The 24346-nt window shown below is 47.0% G+C and overlaps 5 protein-coding genes across 5 annotated transcripts; 1 reads left to right on the top strand and 4 right to left on the bottom strand.

The window, feature by feature from the left end:
* Positions 1–8784: 8784 nt before the first annotated feature.
* LAJ45_02251 (uncharacterized protein) lies at positions 8785–9885 on the bottom strand (the record flags this gene model as incomplete). Its single annotated transcript, XM_046111842.1, has 6 exons — positions 8785–8813; positions 8906–8969; positions 9102–9182; positions 9307–9452; positions 9574–9590; positions 9716–9885. The coding sequence occupies 6 exons, from the start codon at positions 9883–9885 to the stop codon at positions 8785–8787; spliced, it is 507 nt and encodes a 168-aa protein (XP_045974742.1).
* Positions 9886–11174: 1289 nt separating this feature from the next.
* Positions 11175–12591, bottom strand: LAJ45_02252 (uncharacterized protein; the record flags this gene model as incomplete). Its single annotated transcript, XM_046111843.1, has 5 exons — positions 11175–11209; positions 11375–11931; positions 12059–12134; positions 12240–12327; positions 12418–12591. The coding sequence occupies 5 exons, from the start codon at positions 12589–12591 to the stop codon at positions 11175–11177; spliced, it is 930 nt and encodes a 309-aa protein (XP_045974743.1).
* A 3208-nt stretch (positions 12592–15799) lies between these two features.
* LAJ45_02253 (uncharacterized protein) lies at positions 15800–16271 on the bottom strand (the record flags this gene model as incomplete). The annotated part of the gene is made up of 3 exons (XM_046111844.1): positions 15800–15822; positions 15891–15979; positions 16132–16271. The coding sequence occupies 3 exons, from the start codon at positions 16269–16271 to the stop codon at positions 15800–15802; spliced, it is 252 nt and encodes an 83-aa protein (XP_045974744.1).
* Positions 16272–16407: 136 nt separating this feature from the next.
* On the top strand, positions 16408–18241 carry LAJ45_02254 (uncharacterized protein; the record flags this gene model as incomplete). The annotated part of the gene is made up of 2 exons (XM_046111845.1): positions 16408–17445; positions 17783–18241. 2 exons carry the CDS (start codon positions 16408–16410, stop codon positions 18239–18241), a joined length of 1497 nt encoding a protein of 498 aa, XP_045974745.1.
* Positions 18242–19748: 1507 nt separating this feature from the next.
* LAJ45_02255 (uncharacterized protein) lies at positions 19749–24245 on the bottom strand (the record flags this gene model as incomplete). Its single annotated transcript, XM_046111846.1, has 6 exons — positions 19749–20022; positions 20099–20181; positions 20236–20694; positions 20746–21765; positions 21840–24016; positions 24098–24245. The coding sequence occupies 6 exons, from the start codon at positions 24243–24245 to the stop codon at positions 19749–19751; spliced, it is 4161 nt and encodes a 1386-aa protein (XP_045974746.1).
* Positions 24246–24346: the final 101 nt, after the last annotated feature.

Below are 24346 nucleotides of genomic sequence, written 5' to 3' on the forward strand. Positions count from 1 at the left end.
CAACGAAATGACTCACTCTAAAGAACTCAGTCACCGTGAGACTTTTCCGACTCATTCCAAAGAGAGGGAAGGTCTTTATGTAATGCGAATGGCTGAATTGTAAGGATTTCTCCTAAGACATTCCTGTGCTTGCTGCGCTTAGCTCGGACGAGTGATTTTCTATGATTGGGCTCCCGTGGGAATTTTTTTTTTTTTGTTTAATTCATTAATTGCATGCAAGGGCTCCCGTGGGAGAGGTACTCTGATCTTATGAGTACCTTTTGTTTTGCGGGATTTGATTTCGAAGGTGGTGTGGCCGATCAATGCACACTAATGTTAGCTAGACGTCAAGTCTCCCAAAGGGCCGTCTTGACTCTTGATTTTGGGGTATGAAACAATATCGAAATGGTCGAGCCCACCCCACACTATAGGCCCGTTGAGGTCATAAATACAAACAGTCATCTATAAATAATTTACTCATAACGAGATAGTCATATATGATCATGGCGCATCCCGATCTAGGCCTTTATCTTCCTCGGTTTTCGTTACTCCGGGCCGTAGAAATACTGGATTATCTACGGCTCTAAATTATATAGATAAGGGTTACTTATGCCTCCAGGTCATAACCGAGCCCAGCCGCGGACAGCGGCTATACTTCACGATAAGAGCCGTGTTTGCAAGTTCAAAGGTATATATGTATATATATAGAACACCGCGATTATCGATATACCGTTAATTCTCGAGAAATGCACTATCCCCGCTTCGCTAAATCTTAATTCCGGGTGAGAAAAAGTATGTACCTGCACGAGTCCGTGAAGTTTGATACCCCAATTCGCCTTGGTTCGGACCTACCACATACAAATACGGGGATAGTGGATTATTCGAGAATTAACGGTATGCACGGAGCAGAATAAACAGGTCAGAAAAAAAAAGCAAGAGCAGAAAAAAAAAATCTCTCTACAATTTCCTATGTATTTTCAAGCACCTATTACATCCCGGATCATAAAAATTGAGACAAAAAGACAAAAAGGTTCCCCGGTAATCTTCCGGCCTCCCCTGGCCTCCATCGTGGTTCATGCACAACGGTTTTGGTAAAGTAAACAAGAAGTTTACCGCTTGACCTTAGGAGCCACGACGTGTCCTGGAGTGTTTTGACTGGCTTTGGCTGTCTCTGCAGATCTGGCTGAGTTTCAACCTTGCAAAATGTAGAATTTTGGGCGGGTGTACTGGGTTTATGTTATTCTGGGCTATCTTGGCAAGTCAAACAATCAGTACTTGTTCGAAATCTTAGAGCTCTGCAGGGGAATTCACCCACTTGATGTACGGGCCCCTCCACGCCAACCCCGCCCCACCTCCAAGAACAAGAAGCCCTGAGTTCAGATTGAATAATCCGCGGACTAATTTCGCTCCTGATATCGCAACCTACAAGTCAAGGCATTTCATGCGAGAGAAACCGATCCCCGAGGGTTGGGGTTTTACAAGAATTCCAATCATTGGCCTCTAGCTAGCCTAGTGCTACTAATTCTTGGCAGGCCCAACCGTCTCGAGCTAGCCTGGCCGTCTCAAGCTTAAAGGGAGCCTAGAATCATGATATATCACTCTGCGCACATCATATTATAGGCAGGTCTTTGAAACTGGTCACGATAATCGGTATCGATTCACTACTCCTAAACCGCTATATAAGCTCACCAAATCCCATCTACCCACACATCTTTAATTCCACTCTTTAAACTCCCATCTCTCGCCTGCCGTCCAAAACCCCACCTCCGACCAATCCCACCCTTCCACGCCTCTAAAATTAAAGCTCACCACCAGCCTCGCAGCTCTCGTGTTTATAAAGTCCCACACCACGACGCCTAATGTCTCACCCCTCAACTCGACAAACTCTTCTCTCCAGGCCGGGAATGCCGCATCCCACGCTGTCTCCCACGCCGTCCTAAGGAAGAACTGCACGCGGTTGTTGATGCCCCAGGCTTCATTCGTCGCCACGTTGCGTGGCACACAGAACAGCGATGCGCCAGAGAGATAGTTTACTAGCAACGGGAGATCCTGTGGATTAGTAGTGGGAACGGAGGCGTCGAGAATAGAGTTGAAGAAGGAGACCCACTCCCGCCAGAAGTTGATGATGAGGTCCCACTTCTTCTTGATCACATCTAGGTACGTGTACAACTGATAGTGGTCCTGAATCTTTATTCTTTTCTCGTCCGTATACGGCAGGCCGAGCTCATACGTTGCGCCCTCCGCATCATAATCCCTCAACACGACGACCCTACCGCGGGCCTCACCCAGCAGTGGGAGCCGCCTGCTCGTATCCCCAGGGAACCACAGCAGGTCCGTCAACATCTCCACGGTGTCCTCGTGCACATCGATGTACCACTCAAGCGTCTGCACAAACGTGCGTGTGTTCCTCTGGGCGTGTTGCTCGTCCTTTAGGCGCATGAGCACGACCTCGGAGCTGCCGGGACCCGTTAGGAAGGCGTGGAGCGTACGGACGACGAACGTAAAGTTTGTGCCAAGGTACACGACACCGTGATGCATCTCGAAGGTATTTCGGTAGTGGCGGGCGCGGATGTCGATGAAGCGGACGCCGGCGTGGAGCTGCTGGTGCAGTGTGCCGGTTTGTGTAGTGGTGAACTTCGGGAGGCGGTTGGCGCGGTAGGCCATGGTGTCATGGGTCCCGGGGATAGAAAGCGTGTTGAGGGGGTGTGGAGGGGGAGGTGTGACATCCAGGTACTCATATTCATGGGCTTCGTGGGGAGTGGGAGGTGTGGGGGGGAGAACTTGTGGTGCATCTCGTAGAGGTAGGGGAAGGGTGTGAGGGCGCTGGAAGGTAAGTGGAGGATGAGGAGGAGGAAGGAGCTGTGTAGATACTTCATTGTTCATGGCTAACTTACTGATGGGTTTGATGGGATGTGGTGTGGTTCCGGAGATATGGTGATATCCTGTGAACAGATATGCTATTTTGAAGCCCTAAGAGAGTATCACCAAGCATGCAGTAAGTATGGTCAGGCATGAGTGAATATACTCCTGGAAATCCCTGGGATGTCTTCACGAGAGATTTGCTGCACAGAGAACTTCCTCGACTCAATTGATAAATGGAATAATTAACTATTTAATTAATACAAGCCTATCAACAGGCCACGAGAACAGGGACAAAATAATGCCGCTCATACAACACTATAAATATTAGTAGATATTGCTTCAAGGTATTCGAAACTACTTACATAACAAAAACAGTCCAAATCAATCATTACCACTCATACCCATTACATGTACCTTGACCCTGACTGATTAATGCCAGCATCTCGGAACCCGTGGGCGCCGCAGTCAAGTTCTCATTGCCGTTTTCTAGGATCAGGATATCATCCTCAATCCTGACACCCCCCACGTCCCAATACCTATCTAAAACCTTTTTGTTGATATATTTCCCGTGTGTTGGATGTGCCAAGTACGGCAGGATGATGAATTCACAAAAGTATCTGCCACATAATTAATACCAAGTCAACCAAATCTATGGGCGAGTTCACTTACATTCCCGGTTCCACGGTAATGACCATTCGTGGCTGCAAAGTCCTTCTCACTGCCGTCTTATAAAGCCCTCTGCCCACTCTCGGCGTTGGGAGCGTCGGCGCCATCGAGACACTAGCTCCCTCAGCCTTCCAGTTGACATCTGGTGTCCCCTCGACATCATGTGTATCGAGCCCCAAAAAGTGGCCCAGCCCATGAGGGAAAAAGGCCTTACTAGTACCGGCCCTAAAGATCTCCTCCTCAGTGCCATTATACAGGATCCCCAGCTGCATCAACCCCTTCACCGCAATCCGATGTGCAAGCATATGTGTATCCCGCCAGTCCACGCCCTTCACAGTGCGCTTAATGCACTCACGCTGCATCGTCTCTACAATGGTATATATATCTTTCGCCTCCTTTGTCCATCTTCCCGAGATCGGGAAAGTCCTCGTCACATCACTCGCATACCCCTCCCACTCCGCACCTGCATCCAGTAGCACCAACTGCCGCCCCTTCAGCGGCTCATCGTTGCGTACATAATGCAGCGTCGCCGCGTTCCGTCCAGAGCCAACAATCGGATCATAGGCCTGCGTTTTCGCCTGCCGCGAGACACACTGCTGCAGGAAGATTCCCTCAAGTTCAGCCTCGTTCTTTGCGGTGCGGACGGCGGCCATGACGGCGCGGTGGGCGGCGGCCGAGATGGCGTTAGCTTTGCGGAGGAGCGCGATCTCGTGGCCATCTTTGTATACGCGTGCATTGTCCATTGCGGGTTGCAGGTGGCGGTTATTGATGCTAGTTGTGGGTACGGCAGTGGGGATGAGGGATTGCTGTGTGTGTAAGATGTAGAGGGGGGAGTGCGGGGAGCTGAGGTGGTAGCTAAGGACGTCATCAGCGACGGCGGTGGAGTGCAGGACTTCATCGACGTCGTATCTATAAGCGGTCAGTATCGTCAGTCGAGCGAGCTAATAAGCCAGGGGGTGCAGACTTGTAGATACAGTCTTCAATCGACGGCGGCAGGCCTGACCAGAGCACCTGACTAGGGTTGAATGGCGGTATGTAGCTATCATAAACGCCACATTAGTTTCTCTGCGGACCGACCACTTTTAGTGCACGCTAAACTGGAGCTTACAGTGTCAACTTGTCATCCTGAATGGAGTAGGTGAGGTAGCAGTCTGGGATATCCGAGACACCGGAAAGGTACAGAAAGTAGCGTCTCTGACGGAACTTTACTGCCTCGTCTGAGTCCTCGAAGAGGACTGTTGGTGTGCCCTCGAGGTAGATCAGGCCGTCTTTTACCAGGAGCTCTTTGGCGACGTTGCGCGCGTGCTGCTTGGCTGAAGAGTGGGTTTGTTAGCTATGTAATAGGCTAATTCGGAGGTGGGCTTGCAATTACCTGGGTATTTCTCCATTGGGGACGAGGCTGATATGGAGATACTCAGACTCGTGGGGGAGAACTCGGACGTGGTGTGGGCGGTGGAGGCAGACATCTCACAGCAGTACTCTCTTCCTCTCTATTTAAGCTGAAGTTCAGATGGAAGCAGCTCAGGAGAGATGAGGGGGGAAATTGATGAGTTGTATCTGTCGTGTGTTGTGTGTGGGCGGGGGGGTAGAGAGAGAGGAGTGTGTGGGTGAGCGAGCGAGTGATTTACTGATTGACTGACTTCCTTCCCCATGCCGGGTCCCGACGCGACCCAGACTGGAGAGAGCACGTGCACATGCGATACATATGGAGTGCAGTGCCAAGAAAAGGTCCACTTCAGGGTACGATTATCATTGTCACTTGCATCTCATTGGCTGATGTAGAGCGGCTATATGTACGGATCCTATTCTGGACGTGTATCAATTGATGGCTCTCTGTGCCGGTCTGTGGTTCAAGGGTAGAATTGCATCATAAGATATCACTCGCAACTTGCAACGGCTCTCGAAAAATATCCGTGGCTCAAAACCTAGCGTTTTTATTTGTTTTGATATCGAAACTTCCTCAAGTTATTTTTGCGTGAAAGTAGGAATTACAATTCTGTCTTCGGTGTTTATGTAGAATACCCTCCAAATTCGAGTCGACCATCGATCATCATTCAAGTAGACTAGCTCCACCACTCATACGGACACTCCCCTCAGTTAAATAATTTATAGTAATTGTTACAAGCCGGTTAGAACGTAGATCTGATTGTTTTCATGTCAACTGTCTGGGTGAAGGAGGCTTCCGGGTGAGTGGTGAAGCCATCTATAACCAAAGAGTACCAAATGCGTAGGATACCCCTTACACATAATAGTATATTGTGAGAATTTCCAGCTCCAGCTCAATTCCCGCCCTTCAGTTACCCAAAACGTACATTGCGGGGCTAGCATAAATCCAACCAATATTCTGCAACAAGTGCCAAGGTTAAAATTCAGCCAAACTTAGCCAATTGGCCAAAACACTCGTGATTCTTACGGTCAAGCGGTAAACATCTTGTTTACTTTACCAAAACCGCTGTGCCTTAGCCTGAATCACGATGGGAGGCCGCAAGATTGTTCTTTTTTGATTAACGCTATTAATTACAAGAATCGAAAGCATGCTAATGGCAAATAGGAAAAGAGAAACGAGGGAGTGTTTTATCCTTTTATTCCATACTATCTTACTTGACCAATCACTACATACTCTACATACATACATAGTTTGGGTATCCAGGGCAGGTCTAGAACAGCTTCGTACGTGTTTTCATAATACTTCTTGTTTTTCTCATATCATTTGAAATAATGCTTCTTGATTCAAGTTTATCTACATAGTCCTTTCTTTTTCAAAACACGTTACACTTTAAGTAATCATAAAACGGTAAGGAAATACATGTATTCATGTAATAACTTCGTCCACCACCCGCGCTAGCCTTCATAGGATATCACTCGATGCCGAGACATTGTGTAGGGTTTCTCTTCCCACCACATGGCAGCAGCAGTCGGCTAGTACATATGCATGTAAGCCTTATAGTACCACATTTACCTGTGTATACGTTCATAACCTACCATGCCCAAAGTCGATGCTAGCCTGAATCAGTCGTCCTATTTCTAACTGCGTAGACGTCTTATTTCTAGCTCTCGTTAGAGGTCGAATTCCTCTGTCAAGCTGAGTTACTTTTTGATCTGTGGGCTGGGATCTCTAATGTATATGTAGGATGATGACATTCAGTGCTGGTGGGATAGCGATCTCGATTCACCATATATGCTGAGGAAGCGAGTCTTTCTCTCCCATATGGTTTTGAAGTCGGCTTACTCCTCAATCTCGTCTGCTAATTTCCCTTCGGTTAACCATTCGAGCTCTCTCCTAGTGTCATCCAAGACTTTATTACTTCTACGGCTTGGGGGGCTTGGGTTGGGACTGTCGTCGCGCCTCAGTATTGTATATGCGTTGATTTTAGTGCGTTTCAGGAACAAACGTGATATCACAGGTAGCTATATGGTGGGCTCAGTGGCATTCCGATATTTTGACACACTATTTTTCAATAAATCAATTTCTGTCGCTTCCCTACATGCACTTATCTCACAGTAGATGGCGAGTCACGAGATGCCGGAAGGAGAGGAAATTTTTGGTGTCAATGCGAAAGATATCATTTGCAGTAGGTTATCTATACTCACCCTCTTGTTTAAATTACTCTATCATGTGTAGCAGGTTATAAGCAGACCTAAGAGACGTACAGGCATGAGAGCAGGTCAAGAAATCCTTAAATTCGGGCTTTGGGAACGCTTGAGTATTGTTAAATATAGAAAAGCGAACTTCCCACGAAGCGTCAAGCTTAAAGAGGTGGAGTAACGAAGTGCTTAATCTGAATATATTAGAGCTTGTCTTGTGGGTGCACGTGAGTGGCATGTCACAAGTCACATACCCCGCCCTAAGTCCGATATTCTTTCGTAAAATTGAATGTTTCATCTTTGTTCCTACAATACTTCTAAAACGTATAGGACTAGTAGCACGCATAGCAAGCAAAGGACCACTTGGGAACAAGTATTTAGTTATTTGGTGTGGGCGGGGTTATGGGCTTCTTGTGCTGGCACCGGGTGCTTACCTCAATACGAACCTCAGACTCGAGCTGTAAACTACCCAACCGCAGGTATGGATTCATCGATGTTACGGGGGAAAACAACTTCAGTAAACTTCTACCTCCAGGGCTGTGTTAAGCAGTCTGACAAGTCCTAAACTACCCAAATCTTAGAGCAAAGATTGACGGCCCCCAACATCCCACAATAACCCAAACTACCCACTATCACAATAAATCTCCAAAAGCACTGGTTGATCCTACTAATAGAAATACCAACTCGTGACGGCGAAGATAATTAATTATCGAGTCATAAAGCGGCGTTGTCGGCCGTACCGATCATTTCTCATGCGATTAGTTTCCGGTAGGCTATATTCAGGTAAAGCACCGAGGTCGATTTTATGATTCTGAGATGGGTTAGAGAAATCCTTTTGACGCCTGACCCCCATCACCTTGCCTGTTTTCTGGTTCTATTTTCAATCAATGGGTGTCAATGATTTCCGTCCGGATAAAGCAATTACTAGAACAAAAAACGGCAATATAAAAATTATAAAAAAGGGACAAACCGAATTCTCTATATACACCCCCATTAGCGCCCTCAAGCACGGGCGAAGAGAATCGGACAATGTACTAAATCCAGTCTAACGCAGTACACGTACATCTTACTGTACCTCAAGGGAGAGAATATGTGTATGAGGGCGCGAAAAAAGACAGCCGCGTGAATAATCCTATTGTCTGGCGTCAATTTAGTGAGAATCCCCCGCATGACTGTACCACATCCCCTTAGCCTCTGTGATCCTTGAGATCTGATCGTTTATCCGCTTTCCCGGGCGCGCGCGGCTCGTTTAGTTGACCATGTGGTGTGTGCTATCTTCGGATCTCATCTGGCATGCATGCAAGATAGATCTGACAGGGAGTCGATATGTTGGCAAACGCCTCACCAGGCCAGGTTGTGGCGCGGTTCAAAAGGTCTGGTGAAAGAAGTCACAGTAAAGGAGGCAGGGCCAGCGCATGGAGGACTCAAATCGATCCAGACGGTTAAAACTAGGCTGTGCGGTGCCTAAGTGACTGGGGGTTTATTTGGGAATATGTTGTGATCATGCAAGTAAACCTGGGTTTCAAAACGTTGGAATGGTTTTCTTTGTTATGCAGTCCCTGGATTTTGGGGAGTATGGGGATGTTTCATCTGATCCTTATTCTGACAAATCTGTCCTGGGCAGTTGGGTGTGCCTCAGTAATCATATCATGTGCAGCGGATCAATGATCGAGTTTACCCGGTTGACATATATTAGGTATTTTTTTGATATTCTTCGGCCTCTATCAAATACTAAAGCAAATTACCTAGTAAAGGAAAAGTCTTTCCTGGGCGTCCTCCACAACCCAATCTAGTCCCTCCTGGAGATTCTTACCTGTCATCGCGCTGCAAGGCAATATCGTCCATTTATGCGTCTTAATTTCGTCGAGTTTAAGACCCTTTCCGCTCAAAACGGTTAGTGCATAGTACTAGGGTAGCAACAGTCTAGAGAAGCGGTTTCTCGCCTCTTTTGACTTCTCTTATTCCCACCCCTAGATTCCTTAACGAGTTTCATGAAAGGCTTCGCTTACCTCCCGGATTTCATCATGAGTCATACATCCAGCGACGTCGGTCTTATTTACAAAGACTAGTAAACTCGCTCCAAGTAACCGCTACAAATAATTGGAAAGCGCTTGTCGTTAGCTTTATTCTCTATATTCATTTTTCGCAGTTGATGCCTTCAAGACCATATGTAAGGCATAGACAAGGCAATCGAAGGGGAAATAAGATCTATACCTCTTCTTGAAGAAGTCCATGAAGTTCTGTGGCACAGTCCTCAAGTCGGAATCTATCGGTGGCATCTACGACCCAGATCAAGGAGTCGGTCTTTTCAAAATAGTTTCGCCAATAACTGCGGAGAGTCTTCTGACCTCCGACATCCCCTAATGAGGTGCTCCATGATGTGTTAGTGATATCATAAAAGAGTATCCGGCCATTATTTGGGGTCCGGATATCAAAGCCTCAATGATTGCTTTTTATGACATATTTTCTTGTACTACTCACAAATGTTTAACTTGTAACTATAAGTATCATTAGCTTCGGACTTGATATGGGGCGCAATATTATCATTCTCTGAGAGGGCTGAGGGTACCAAAAAAAGATAGTTATATAGATCAGGTGAAACAGTAGAGAGCTTTATTTTTACCCTTTGTAATCAATAGTTTTGATAATGAAGCCTAACGTCGGGCTCACAGTGTTGACGTCTTCCTTCATGATATGCTTCACGATGGTTGTCTTCCCCGCGTTATCCAAACCCAGCATCAATACCCGCATCTCCTTGTCCTTTAACTGCGCCTTCCGGAGAATTGACAACATCTTGATCGCTTGTAACTTTTGGTTCTGAGGTATTTCTATTTGTTGCAGTGGTGCGGAGGGACTTCCTGAGCGAATCCAGGCGTCGTCTGATGTTGGGAGATTGAGGTAGTTGGTTTCATTCTCAGCCTCAAGTGTCAATGCGTGCACGGACCAGGGCCATGGACCCTAGCTTTCGCAACTTTCCTACTTCCAACTTCTCACCACCACGCCACACAGTTACCGACGGTGAAAAGAAGCAAGCTTGATATCCCAGCATCCAGATTCCATTGCATCCACGCCAACGGATCCCGACCTTTTACCATCGCCGTAAGGTCACAGCCACACGATTAGCGTCAGCCTTATAGTCAGAGACAGAAAAGGTCTTCAACTCGAGGAAACTGATTATATATGTATAGTTATAGTAAATCTTCTGCATCAGTATCAGCAGAAGACTAGTCCTTGTCTTGCTTAATATTTGTAGACTATTCTCAAGATGACCGCCAGGGTCCAAGCCACTCTAAAGAATTATACCACCTATCAACACTAAGAGGAGACAAATTCAACATCTGGCTAAAACAAATACCAAACATTCTATTTCAATTGCTAAAAAGGATGTATTAAGGGGAAAACTACATGTAGCGAACAAAAAAGAAATTTCTCATGCTATGCTATATTTGATGTCACTTGCCAGATCAACTACATGTAGCTGTGACCCCCCTAAAAACCCAAGAATATGAAAAATGACCCCAAACCTAAAAATGTGTTCCCCATATGCATCCGTCTATCCTGTCTATCCCGTCTATCCTGTCTATCCCATCTATCCCATCTATCCCATCTATCCCATCTATCCCATCTATCCCATCTATCCCGTCTAAACCGTCTAAACCGTCTATCCAACCCAAACCATTTAAATCGCCTAAAACGTCCAAAACATCTAAAATATCAAAACCATCTATCCCAAACTCCTAAAGAAATCTATAATCGTCTACCCCAATGTTGAATTGTCCGTTTGCTCGTTGCTTGTGTGCGCTATCGTCTTCGTTACCCATTACCCGTCCCGTTCCCTTCTTCTGGTGGTGGCCCCGCTGGTTCCTATGCTTTTAGTACTCCTGTACTGCCCTTATCATTTCGACAGCCTCTCTAAAGTGCCCCCCTCCCTTCCGTGCCTCTTTGCCTACCCCCCCCCCCCCCTCCTTCCGTGCCTCTTTGCCTACCCCCCCCCCCTCTTCCTCCCCCGCGAAACCGACCTTTCTTGCGACCCCCCCCCCCCTCCGATCTCCTTAATCTTGCACCTTCCCGCTGCCCTGGTCTCAGGCATTGATCTTTCGGTAAGACTTTGCAAAGACTGTGTTGCTGACACGCACTGTTTAGTTACAAGACTTGAATACTCAATGGCAGAAAAAGAAGAAGAAGAGACAAAACGTGAGAACTCAAAAAGGAAAAACCAAAAGTAAGAAAAAAGAAAGGAAAGAGAAAGGAAAACTAAAGACTAGAAGCTAGATCTAATTACCGGCTATTTGCTGCTGTATACTCTTCCACTGCCATTGCACACCTGTGCTCAACCAGGAATTCGCATTCGATGACCCGTAATTCAGCAAACCTTCTCCCGCGGCCAACCTATAATAAAGCGCAAGATTCGACGATCCTCTCTCAAGCACTCCCTGCCTGAAGCTTGCCAAATCTGTCGTCGCAACGTGTACCCTTGACCTCGTAATCGTCTGCCAGTGCTCTCCCAGCTGCCTCAGGGTGCAGGTGTCACCGGCTATATGGATCACATCAGGCAGGGTACTAGGTCTGCGTCTAGCCACGGACGCTATGGCCATAGCAACATCGCCAATTGATGTGAACGAGATCTTTGGTTCCGCACGGCCGCCGCCGGGAACAACGGCGTCTATGTGCCTGTTTGGCAGGTCGACGCCAAACCAAGACCCGGACGGGATCACGTAGTCCATGAGCATTCCGCAGAAGATTTGGACAGTTTTAATGCCGTCCTCACGGGAGCGCTGGGATTGCTCTTGTTTGACTGATAGCGGCGATGGGAATGTGAACATTCGGTGATCTGGGCCACTGTAGAGAAGGGTAATATAAGTATTACCGATCTAATCTTTTTTTTTACGTTTACACGGGAACGGGAATGAATTGATGGTGTCCGGGGTGGATGTGCTTCGGGGATATTTTCTGGGAAGTAACTTACAATTCGGATGGAATGTACAGTTTCGCACCACATCGATAGGCAGCGTCGCCAAGGCTAATCCACGACCTTGGGTACACTTTATGCGCACCTATGTCAGCCTCACTCATATGGCGCATTGAGGGAAAAATCGCTTGAGAAACGAGGTTTCAGAAATTTTGAAACAGGAGGAATGAAGACATACTTCCAAGGAGGTTAATGACTACATCGACATTTTCTAGGGCGTCATCGAGGACCTCAGGGTCTTCGTAGTCAACACCGAGATATGCGGCCTGAGAAATCCTCAAGAGTCAGTAATCAAGGAAAACAAAAATAGAAGAATAAAGTTCTGTGCAGGTGTAAGTGCAAATGTAAGTGCATACCATTCCAGCTGGATGAACAGGGCCACCAAAACGGGAAGGGTCTCTCATGAGAACTCTTATTGGTAACTGAAAACTTGATGCAAATTGTGGTGATAGTAGGGCATCAAGAGTGGCCTGGCCCAAAACACCACCCAAGCCGGCGATGGCAACCACTGGTCTGTAAGATGAGGACATATTGAATATATGAAATTTCTGAGCTACCGGAGCTTAGAGTTAAAGAAGGAAGATAGATGAGGATTGATGTAATGTGAGTAACGAAAGAGATATTGTAGTACTGATTATGGATGGTAGTAGTAGTGCACGGTTCAACTGTATTGTTTCTAACTCTTCTCTAGGTATTGTCTGTAGTTGGTAAAACAGGATGGGGTCCAAGTCGAGGGGGAAAGGGTTATATACAACTCCTGGGCATTTAGAATGTTACATGTTTCCTTGAACAAGTAGCTGTAAAGAAGTTTCATGGAAGCCTCCTCGCATTGAGTATGTGGAGTTTCCGCCGTAGGGTTACCTTCTAGGTGGTTTTGGATTTGAACCCTTTCCCTCCTCAAGGCTTGCTTTGCTGCCTCCCCCTTGGGCTGGGTCGTGTGAGGTTTGATGATGACATATTAGTCACTACTAGCTATGCCTAGCTCCTCCTCCTCCGTGCAAAGAAATAAGGTGTCGATATTGGTTGGTTGGTTATGCCATTAAAAACGGCCGGAGTAAGCCTCGGCACTACGAAACGACACTAGCTATTGAGAAGCGAGACGAACTGAGAATATGGGGCATACACTTTACTCTCCGGAGGTTGTGGGTAGCGAAGCTGGCTTGGAGTCTTTGTTTTTGGGCAAAACTGAGCCCCTGCGGAGCATTGTTCTTCTTGCTTTGCTTGGATATTGAAGGAACAAATAGATTCGCTGCAAGGATTTGGACTGGCGAAATAGAAGACTTGTGCGACTATATAGACCTAACCGTCTAGTGCTCTACTATATGTAGCTTCAAGCGTACATATGGGTTATACTGATCATGACAATATGATGGGCCTAAGTTTTCTCTCTCTCTCTCTCTCTCTCTCTCTCTCTCTCTATGAGTGCAAATTGGGAGAAATAATTCAGTGCTTGAAGTGCGTATTGTAGAATATGTGTAGTGCTACTAGCTAACTAGTAAAGTGGGTAATGAGTCACCCGGATAGATAATAAATCTCAGTTGATGTTGTTTAAGATCGGTTCCAGTAGAGTACAACATGCGGAAGTACCCGGAATCCTCTAAGTATTGATTACAGTCCCGAGACTAGGAAGTGTACCGAACTCGGTCATTGAAAACGAGTACATAGTACATTCATGTCAAAGGCCGGCTTTGTTTCTTATGGCGCCTATATCCATCATGCGTTTACCTGACTCTTTCAATGAGGCTGTTCGCCCGGTCTCTGAAGGATAGGGCTTTACAGCACATCCGAAAGTGCTCAGGAAGCCTTGACAGGCACAATTTTCATCATCATCGTCATGAAGTAGCAGGTATAACTGTCTTGGTCAGTAGCTAGCTCCCCTCCGGTACCTATTTGTAGTACGGGCGTGATTTCTAGAAAATATTTCCCACGTGGTTGGTGGAAAGGCGGCTTAGAAGTTAGGGGGAGGAGGTCGGGTGTTTCCATGCGTTAGGTGGGACGTGCCGCACCGTTGGACTGGAAGAATAATGGGCGAGTGCGAAGCTATGATACAAAGAGTACCGGGACAGGATGTCTCCGCTTAACAGATCTTTGGTACTCCATCTCTCCTGCCCCTCATCTGATCTGAGGTTGCTTGCCCTCCCCCTGAGGCTCCTCATCCTCCCCTCTCCTCATCATGCCCCTCTTCATACACATGTCTTCCTCATCATCCAACCTTCCCCTCTCTAGAACAAGCATCCAGTGAATCTTACATGTGCATGTAGGTCATAAGGATAGAGTGCATCACAAAAGCCCCCCTCCATCTCCCTTCCTACCGTGCTTGATGGGATGAAATGGCAAGGCATGGCATGGCAGATGTAATTTTAACCATCCTCGTTTGTTGCTGCGCTTGTTTACTTCCCTTCGCTTAGGGTTAACTACGAAGATCCATCCGAACCGACTCGGATCCCACTAAATCCTGGCCGCCCGACGACGACCCAGCAAATGCAGACACACAGACATGATCACGTTTTTCGAACGGGGCGCAAGGCACCGGTAGTTATGCAAGGATTGCCGATGGCGTTTTTGATGCCAGCGATTTACCCTCACCTCTCTGCCGAAGAGGGGAACGGTTCGGCAAGCCCGCTTTATGTAAAAGCCCTTTTTCTTTTGGTCATTGACAGGATGGAGCCTCGTATTTTTCTTTTTTTCTGTCATTGACATGGAAAAGGGACTAGTTGGGTAGTTGCCAGAACCACCATCTCGGGAGATAGAGCAAGACGCCCCTCCTTCAGGATGCGATCACCTCCTCGGGTTTTAAAAGGGTTTTTGTTTTTGTTTTTGTTTTTTGCTTGCTCGTGGTATTGGTTTGTGATCGAAATGCAGTAGAGTTCACACACTCGGTACTTACATCTACCGATGTTGTTTCTCCCGCTAGCTAGTAAGGCTAGTGTTCTAACTGTCTTGAGTATTCAGGCTTCTTGTACTTGCTTGAAAGATTGTTAATAAGTTGATATAAAAAAATATGGTCTTATTTATCCCTTCTCCCCTTAACTTCATTGACGGTCTTTTGTAGGACTCGACATGCCGACTTTCCCTATTTGATTTTCAGGCTGTCTGTCAGTCTGTCACAAACAGCTGAATGTCGTCATTATGTTGTACCAAAGTGAACGACTTGTCCGCCCCCTCATAAACATTGAAATATTGACGAGTTAGACGCGCAATACTGGGATTCGGCGAAGGTACAACATGTAGAGTGACATGACATGTCACCGTGATACCTATCTGCCAGTGATGGTGGTGATACCCACAATTTTCAAGATGACAAGTTCATTGGGGGTATAGATTTGTTATACACCATATAATGTGGTCAGCGGTGCAATTCAAATCGATACCCTGGCGAATTTCTCACCCTACTTCTGTCTTGAGATCACTCATCAATTCTACTACATTTCCAACTTGGTTCCGATTGCCGCAGTGTTTATTACTTACTGGCTGTATGACCTCTAGGACAGTCTACAAGTTCTAATCCTTGTGCCTGCCAGCCAAACAACCTCAATAACTACATGTACGCACGCGCAGTCACATCTCGTTCGGACTCCCTATCATGCCTGTCAATGTATCACCCATGGCCCACCGCACTCCCCCGACTGCATAGTATCCTACTCTACATAGCTGTACTTTACCATACCTATTCAATTGATTGGCATGAGGGAGTGTGATGATCACAACACTACATCAAGATCGCCGACAATCTGAGAATTAGATACACTTCTCTACTCCCACTGTGAGATACCCCACCATTACCACCACCACCACCACCAACACCACCACCAAAAATCCCTCCGCGAACAATATGGATGCGGTGCGATGCCCGGTACACGGGATGTACGACACGATGCGATACACAAGGTGGCGGGATGTTCTACAATTCGAAGGTCACTAGACCACGTTGTTATCCTGTCAGATTCAGCCTGGCTTGTGAATATAAAAGGTGGGTGAAACAGCGAAACAATCCCTCCTCTGATACTGCATAGGTACGCGTACGTACATATATCTTTACAGTTTGCATACATATACATCTTCATACATACCTCCCTTCCGTTCTTCCTTCCTTCTTCGCCTCCATACTCCTACTCTTCGCTGCTGCACCTTGTTTCGCCCCTTCCCAGGTTCCGTTACTCTCCGAGAGAGATCGATAGTCCCTTGCAGCATCGATCCTCACTAGTAACATAGACAAGCCAAAAAGAAAAAAAAGGAAAAAAAGAAGAAAAACTTTATACATACCTGACAACCTCCAATTACCTTTCCTTCCATTTATTTGCCCGAGAGAAGTTGAAATATCGTTATAAACTATCGCCTTATTCAGAATGCCCGAGATGGACCCCCAGGCGTACTCGGAGTTTTACAAATACACCTCCGACCAGATCTCGGCGCTTTCCTGGAACCCCATTACCCAAACTCATACTCCCTTCCGCGCCTCCCTAAATCACAGGCACCACACGTGGGCCAAAACACACTTCTCTCACCCCGAGCTCTACCTGCGTCCCCAATCGCTGCCCGAAATCAAACTCATCGTGACCCTCGCTCGTCAAAATGGTAAAAAAATTATTGTTGTTGGGTCCGGGCACTCGCCATCGGACCTGACATGCACATCGTCATGGATGGTGAATTTGGATGATTTCTCGTCGGTGGTGGCGGAACGAAAGGATGAGATGCAGTTGGAACTTGAGGCGGGCATACGGCTGCATCAGCTAGCAGACGAGCTGGAGAAGCGTGGATGGGCTATGCCGAATTTGGGGAGCATCACGGCACAGAGTGTTGCAGGCGCCATTGCGACAAATACGCATGGTTCATCACTGAGGCATGGGACGTTGGCGCAGGCAATCATTGGCATTACTCTCATGTTGGCGAGTGGGGAGAGCGTCAAGTGTAGCACAATGGAGAATAAGGATCTCTATCATGCTGCGCTTGTGTCGCTGGGAGGTTTAGGTATCATCACTCATGTCACATTTCAGGCTGTTCCGGCTTACAACCTGAAATGGCATCAGGATATCATAAAGACCCCCAATATGCTTGAAGCATGGAATAAGGACCTGTGGACTCGGGAAGAGTTTGTTCGGGTATGGTGGTTCCCGTATTCTGGGCGGTCTATAATCTGGCAAGCAGATAAGACTGAGGATCCCTTGCGAGAGAGACCACCAAGTTGGTACGCAGCGACTCTGGGACGGTTCTCCTACGAGTTTTTGCTGTACTTGGCAACTTGGGTACCGCCGTTTATGCCGATTGTCGAGAGGTATGTGTTTTATATGCAGTATGGGTGGGGTGAGGGCGAGACCGGGAATGCGGTCCAAAAAAGCTATGAGGCGTTGACTATGGATTGCCTGTTTTCACAATTCGTTAATGAGGTAAATATCACTCGTTTTTCTCTCTATATATATTTTACTTCTTTCTTATTGCAAACATATCCGATCGTTTTGGGGAACACCCTGTTCAAGAATGAATAAGGAAGCGAAAGAACTGGCACATCAAGGGAGAGAAGCGGAATCCTTCAAGTCGATGTGTTTGTGAGAGCTGAGAAACATATGTTTCACATGACATTTATCACGCTAGATAGAACACGCAATTTCTTTTATTCCCATCCGTTGCGCAACGAGCACCTGCGTCATGTATTTCTTTCTTATTTCATGCATGCAGTCATATCATTTCTTCTCTTCCAAGATAAGCTCCTCTGACCCCTCACAGTGGGCCATCCCTCTAGAAAAGGGCCCAGAAGCAATAACTCGCCTGCAAGCCTGGCTAACCGGCGATGCGGAAAATATTTCCGGCATCCCTTTCTCCTCCCGTGGCATCTTCGTCCATGCCCCCATCGAAGTCCGCGTCTCCGACACAACATTGCAGCCCGAAAAGCCCTGGCTCGACCAATCCTATCATTCGGGACCCACCCTCTACCTAAATGCAACACTATACAGGCCATTCCACCGGAATCCGCCCGAGTGGGAGAGGTACTATGAGGCGTTTGAATACCTCATGAAAGAGCTCGGCGGTAAGCCGCATTGGGCAAAGAACTTCACGACAGCCACAAAAGAGGAGTTTGGGCAGATGTATCCGAAGTTGGGCGATTGGTGTAAGCTTAGGGAGGAGTTGGACCCACAGGGAGTGTTTCGAAGTGGGTGGTTGGAAAGGAATTTGCTTCCGGAATAGAATGCCGGCGTTAGGGAGGGTGGAAGTTTACATTGGACTTGATTTGCTTCATAGGACCGTTACGGTGTGTATATAAATTGTTTGGTATTGCTATTATTGCATAAACTGAGCGTGGTAAGTGGGATGGTAGTAGTACTAGCGGTGCCGGAAACATTATTGATCATGTGATCGGTTGCCTTCACAAATCCAAAGCTTCACACCAATACGAGGGTCACATGATCAATAATGTTTCTGGCATCGCTAGTACCTAGACTGTTTCTAGATATTTTCTTTTTTCTTTTGTTGAATAGTATTATTGGTTGGCTACACGTAGCTTAGGTGGGTGGTTGGTTCACTGGCTCTTTTTTTCGAAGGGATGTGGAACTCAAATGGCAAGCATATGACAGCCAGACAAATGGGAACTGATATGCATACTGCAACCACTACTCGTAGCTTCATAGCGTTTCCGAACACGACCAATATTGCATGACAAACGAAAAGGTGGATTTGGCGCTTTTTTGTATGGTATGCAATAGCAGTCGTGTTCGGAAACGTCATCATCCTCTCTGGAGGCCACCCTCTCATGACTTATCAGGTTGGTCCATATGATATCCCTTTTTTTCCTCTCTCATGATCTCCCACTTTTCCCCTGGACCAGAAGATTCAGCCCGCCAACGATACCGCAAGGGGAGTTTCGTGTCCAAAGTGGTCTTATTGGAGAATGAATAAGTAATTATGTACAGTCGCAACTCGATACGCCGGATCTCAATATGCCGGATCCCTTGCTATCCCGTACGAAATCCTCTGGGGTTTTGGTTTTTTTTTTACTGCAAAATCAATTTGCTATCCCGGATTTTTTGCTATCCCGTATGAAATCCTTCGAATCTTGGCAATCCGGCATATCGAGTTGCGACTGTACTTAGTAGCACTGCAAGGGTGGAAAGGTTTCCTTTTTTTTCTTCATTTCTTCAAGGCTTGTTCCGGCCGGTGCTTAATGCGAAGTTACACAAGCCACCTGCAGAGAAGGATTCAACCGTCGTCAGCGGCATGTTCCTCTCACTCGCAGGCCAAAAGGTCATGTGATCCGGCCTGATCTATAAAAGGGAAGGAAAAGGTACGATGATAAAAGATGGTATTGAACTGCTGTTATGAACACCCATTCCCACCCCGCAATGCAATGCAATATGTTTCAGGCGCCGGGTTTGGACTTTTAGATAATGCAAAAACCGAGTATGAAGAACGCCCTGCGCTAGGTATGATAGGAGGAAAATGAAAAATGTCCCGAAGCAAAAAAAAAAGGGGGGGGGGGTGGGGGAGGTGACATAGGAAAACACTATGCGTGCATGCACAAAGGTATGACGAGTATATAGAATAAAAGAAATATAAAAAACAAGCCTCCCAATGAAAATGCCCAAGGAAGTGAAAGGTCCGACCCGCTCCCGCTATCCCGTTCCCAACCCACTACTAACCCAAGACCGTTTAATTCGTTCAATCGTTACCGCTTTTATTTTTTGTTACGAGTAACTCTCTATTCAATAACCTTCATCGCTTCCATTGCTGCCGTCAAACCAACAAGTCGTAAACTAGGTTTCCGTGATGGTTGCCAACTCGTGGGAATTTTTGCATCTTCCCAATTTCTGAAAAGCACTTTAAACTCTCTGGGTGCACCTCCCACAATCACACTGCTAACCGGGATGAATGGTCGATCGTCTACTGTTGCTGCAAGAATGGCATAATCTTGTGCAAACTGCAATGCGGACTGGAATTCGGGCCTCTTAGATTGAGAGTTGGCGCCAAGAACACTGTACCCAAGTATTAGCCCTAGACTTAATTTTGCAAGACAATTTTGTTTTACAATAAACACGATATAAAACATACATATAAAGCTCAAAAAAGGCGTCCACAACGTAGATCTCCGACTGGTTCAGATCTGATTGGCAATATGGTGAAACCTCGATCACCTTAACATAAAATATTAGCCCCACATTTACTCGCACAAATCGGATCTTATTTACCTTAGCATGGGACTCCAGATCAATCCTGAAGAGTCGGGTGTTGTAAGAAGTGTGGGCAGGCTTCAGGTGCCAATAGTCAGCAGATGCCCGGTCCTCGCTGCTACCATCCAGAATGTCAAAGAACATGTCAGGTTCGCTATTTTCATCGATTTCCTGGACTTCGCCCTTGGACATTTCAGAGGCTACAAGTCGAGCAACGCCAATCTCCTCAGCTGTAGAGCCTTTCCCTTTCCAGAGAAAAACCCGGCCCTTGGCAGAAACAATAAAAGGGAAGCCAGAGCAAAGACTCGATGCTCTGCAGTCAACCTCATCTACGGCAATACTACCCATAAAGTGGCGCGCACAAAGTACAAAAGGATTCTCGGTTATCATTTTCGTGCGAGATCCACGTCTTGTGGTAACAATGCCACCAAGAGCTTGGAAGAAAGCGGAGGTTTCACGTCCTTGCCTCAAACGAATCTATCATAATTCAGTATAATTCATAGCTTTTGATTTTAGTAAAAGTCTTACCAGTTTCCCATCGTTTTCTCTTGCTAATTTTCGTGCGAAGAGAAGCGCATCTTCAACAGCAGGCTCTGAGACCTTGTCCCCACTCCAAAGATACACCTCTGTTCCCTTTGCTCCCAATTGAGTCTTGAACGTATGGATGCAAACATACATGCTCTCATCAAATAACACATTTTCGTACTCTTGAGGAACAGGTTGCAACTTGCCGTACCCAGTAATCTCCGAAAGTTCAGTCTTTAGTGACTGAACTTCCTCAGTAGTATCTTTGCGGTTGCCCATCAAAATACCAGAGATATCCAAATCTAGTCTTGGTGTCTTAGTAACTGGTCCTTTGAAAAATCCGCCAAAAATCCGAGATGGCTCATCACGACTTCTTGTATTTTCGAGGGGTGCCAGTGAATCCTCATCATCATCATCATCATCATCATCATCATCACCCCTTGAAACAAATGATGACGTTCTTGAGATTGCTGGAGCCTCCCAGCTCTTAGTTTTGATCGAAGCTGGTTCTTCATCTTCATTCAGCTCATTAATATTAGGGTTTGTCGAGGTCCGACGCAATAGCGAAATCCTCGAGGTGGCAGATGATGAAAGCGAAGGTTCTGGTAGAACCAGAGACTTTTCGCTCAAAGGAGACTTTGTGCCCGACGACTGTTGTGTAAACATTTCCCTCAGACTTGAGGCTGATGTTGCTTTAAGTAAAGGGGATTTAGCGGGCGTAGGTGGCTTCACTTTCTCGATCTTTGGTGCATCTTTAGGCGCCGATGCAAATTGCGGATGTCCGGTAGCCGTCTCAATTTTAGGGCTAAGCTTTGGAACATCAAATGGCTTATTGAATGTGATAGGTTTAGGTGTGATAGGTTTTGGAGAGGTTTGTGGGGCTTGCTGCTTTACTACCGGTGAAGAAAACATCTCTTTTGCTGATGGTGTGCTTCGAGAAGTTCCTTTAGCTGGCAGTGCATCTGACGCTTCAAACTTTGTCGGTGCCCTCCTCTTCGGGCCTCGTGCTCTTGCTTTTGTCATCTGCCACAAAGGTCAGTTGATGAGAAAAAAGGGTAACGCTATCCACTGAAGTCGACTATTTTATAATTACTTACATGCGTTAGTTGCCTGCCTTCACTGGGCTCAGAATCATCCTGTTGACTCCCAGCGGCATTACTCGATTCGCTTCGGCCCGAGGTTGGAGGGGGTCCCCTTTGAAGCAGGTTCGCTAAACCGGGGTTAAATCTACTCGCCAACGATGGGCCCTTTTCCTTCAGCTCTAGTCTTCCGGGTGCCGAGTTTTGCTTGGCAGCAGAGAAGCTTGATGGCCGAGGTCTTGTTACTATTGCTGCCATTGGAGATTCCACGGGACGCGGTACTATCGGGCGCTCTGATTGCGTAAGAGAAGCTTTCGCAGAGAGAACCATTTCTTTCAGTGGATCCGGTGCTTTATTTTTCTGTGGACCCGCAGTCGCCTGTAAGTTGGCTTTACCTGCCAAAATCCTGTCCTTCAACTCGTTGTTTGGTACATAGTTGTTCGTTTTTGTGGACCTCAAACGTGTCATAGCATTGAGAAATGGCAGGTGTTCCCCCTTGCCCGCAGCATCAGTCATTGAGCGAGGCTTGAGCCCAGCACGGAAATTGATGGTTTCTTTAGGCGGCGGGGGGGGTTTCTCAAAAACTGAAGTTCTGTTTGACATAGGAGAGTTAAAAACTGGCTTAGAGGAAGGAACCACAGGCTTTTCTCCAATTTCTGGGTTCAGCTTTACGGTATCTAGGCTACCGCTGGGTCGCAACACTGGGATGTCTGGAATACTAGAAGGCCGTAATGGTGGGATATTTGGAATGCTGAGAGGCTTTTTCAATCCAATACTCGTGGGTTTGGGGCCTGTAGGGGGGCGAGTGGCCATGGGATCCGGAAATTTCGTCTCAATGACTTTAGCCTGTGTTTTCTCCTTAGGTGGAGTGTATGCTTTCATCGGAGCGTTACTGTCTGTTCCTTTCTTCAAGGCACTTTCTAGCCATGAGGATTTCGTTGGACTCCATCTCTTCTGGTCAAAGGTCTTGGTGGGCGATGCTGGTGGTGACATACTCCGGGGTGGGGGAGATAATTGAATATCACCAGATGTGCCGGGCGATGCCAGTCTTGGCTCACTTAGAGAACTACCTCGACTATGCTCGACTTGGCTAACTTGACTAAGTTGACTAAGTTGGCTTTCATCTTCTGTGGTCTCCCCATCTTGTAAATCATCGCCCTCAATTTCCTCTTCATCTGCAGCCGCAGCTGCAGCAGCCTCTCTTAGATTCCCATAGGTATGTCTATTTGAAGCCGTAGAGCTGTTTCGCGAGAGTGAACCAAGCTGCTGAGAGTTGCTCCATCTTTTGTTTATAGACCCTTCTCTTTTAAGAAGGGCACTTTGTACAAACCCCCCCAAGCCTTTCGTCGGACTTGGTGTGCGTTCCTTCCGTTCGGGCGAAATTCGGCCTTGACTAGGACTCATTGCTGGAGGTCGAGTGAACCCATCCTCTGAAACAAAGCCCCCACCCACCAGCGATGGATCAAAACGCGCAGAGATACTACTCGTAAAAGAGTTCCCCCTTGTGTGACGAGAGATTCCGGAACTAGATGTGGAGGAAGTCAATTGACTTGCTGAGTGTAGAGAATCACTACGGCCACGAAACGTCGATGTTGAAGATAAAGTTTCGTTCGAATCCCGCTTAGAAAGAGCTGGTCTATCCGCCTCAGAGGTCGAATCCTCTTCAAAGCCGAGCTTTCCTAGCATTCCTCCGAAAGAAGAAGACATTCCTGGCAAAGCCATTTTTGCAGTGAGGTCCATGCTTTCGTCTTGAGTTTTCCGCAGTGCACCGGATGTAGCACCCCGGTCAGGTGTTTGTCGAAACCATGACGGGTCCTTCGAGCCAAGGTTCTGTGCAATCTGCGAACGCCGTTTCTCTGGCTCTTCTTCTGATTGAGGCTCTTCCGGTTTGTATAGTAAAGAAGTGGGCCTGGAGACAGAAGAGTGGAACGATTTGGGTCTTCGTTGCCAGGAAAGCGTCCTTGGTGCCTTTTCTTGTTCGTTCCCTGATGTTTCTGCATCAGTCAATGTGCTGGCGGAAAACCTTCCTGTCAGTTTGTCCATGGCAGATTCCACGGAATCTTCCCGTCTATTGCCCCCATTTGTATCCTCTGCAGTTCCTGGCCGGGATAAAGACATCTCCAACACGCTCGACCTGAGACTTAGTGGTGCTGAAAGCGGCGAATCCTTCTGAGGTGACAAAGATCTTGCGCGTTCTATCGTGGGAAATCAGCAAACTCCTTCAAAATTCCGGGAAAGGGGTATTCGGCTTTAGGCCATCATGTAGAGACACCAACCATCTCTCCGGGCTCGCCTTGCTTCCCGTCCCGCTATGATTTCCTCCTCAAGCTTCCTCGCACGTTCCTCATCTTCGCGGTCCCGTTTGTCCCCTAACTCCCGGATCCTCTGCAAAAACTCATTTACTCCATCACCATCTGATTCCATTGTTTACACTGTTGTGCTGTAGAAAGATGGCAAAAAGAAAAAAGAAAAAGGGTTCGCCGGTAAGACCAAGCTGCTGCTGTTGATTGAGGGGTTGTGTGACG

Source organism: Morchella importuna, assembly GCF_003444635.1.
Source record: "Morchella importuna strain M04M26 chromosome Unknown Morimp01GS004, whole genome shotgun sequence".
NCBI lineage: Eukaryota > Fungi > Ascomycota > Pezizomycetes > Pezizales > Morchellaceae > Morchella > Morchella importuna.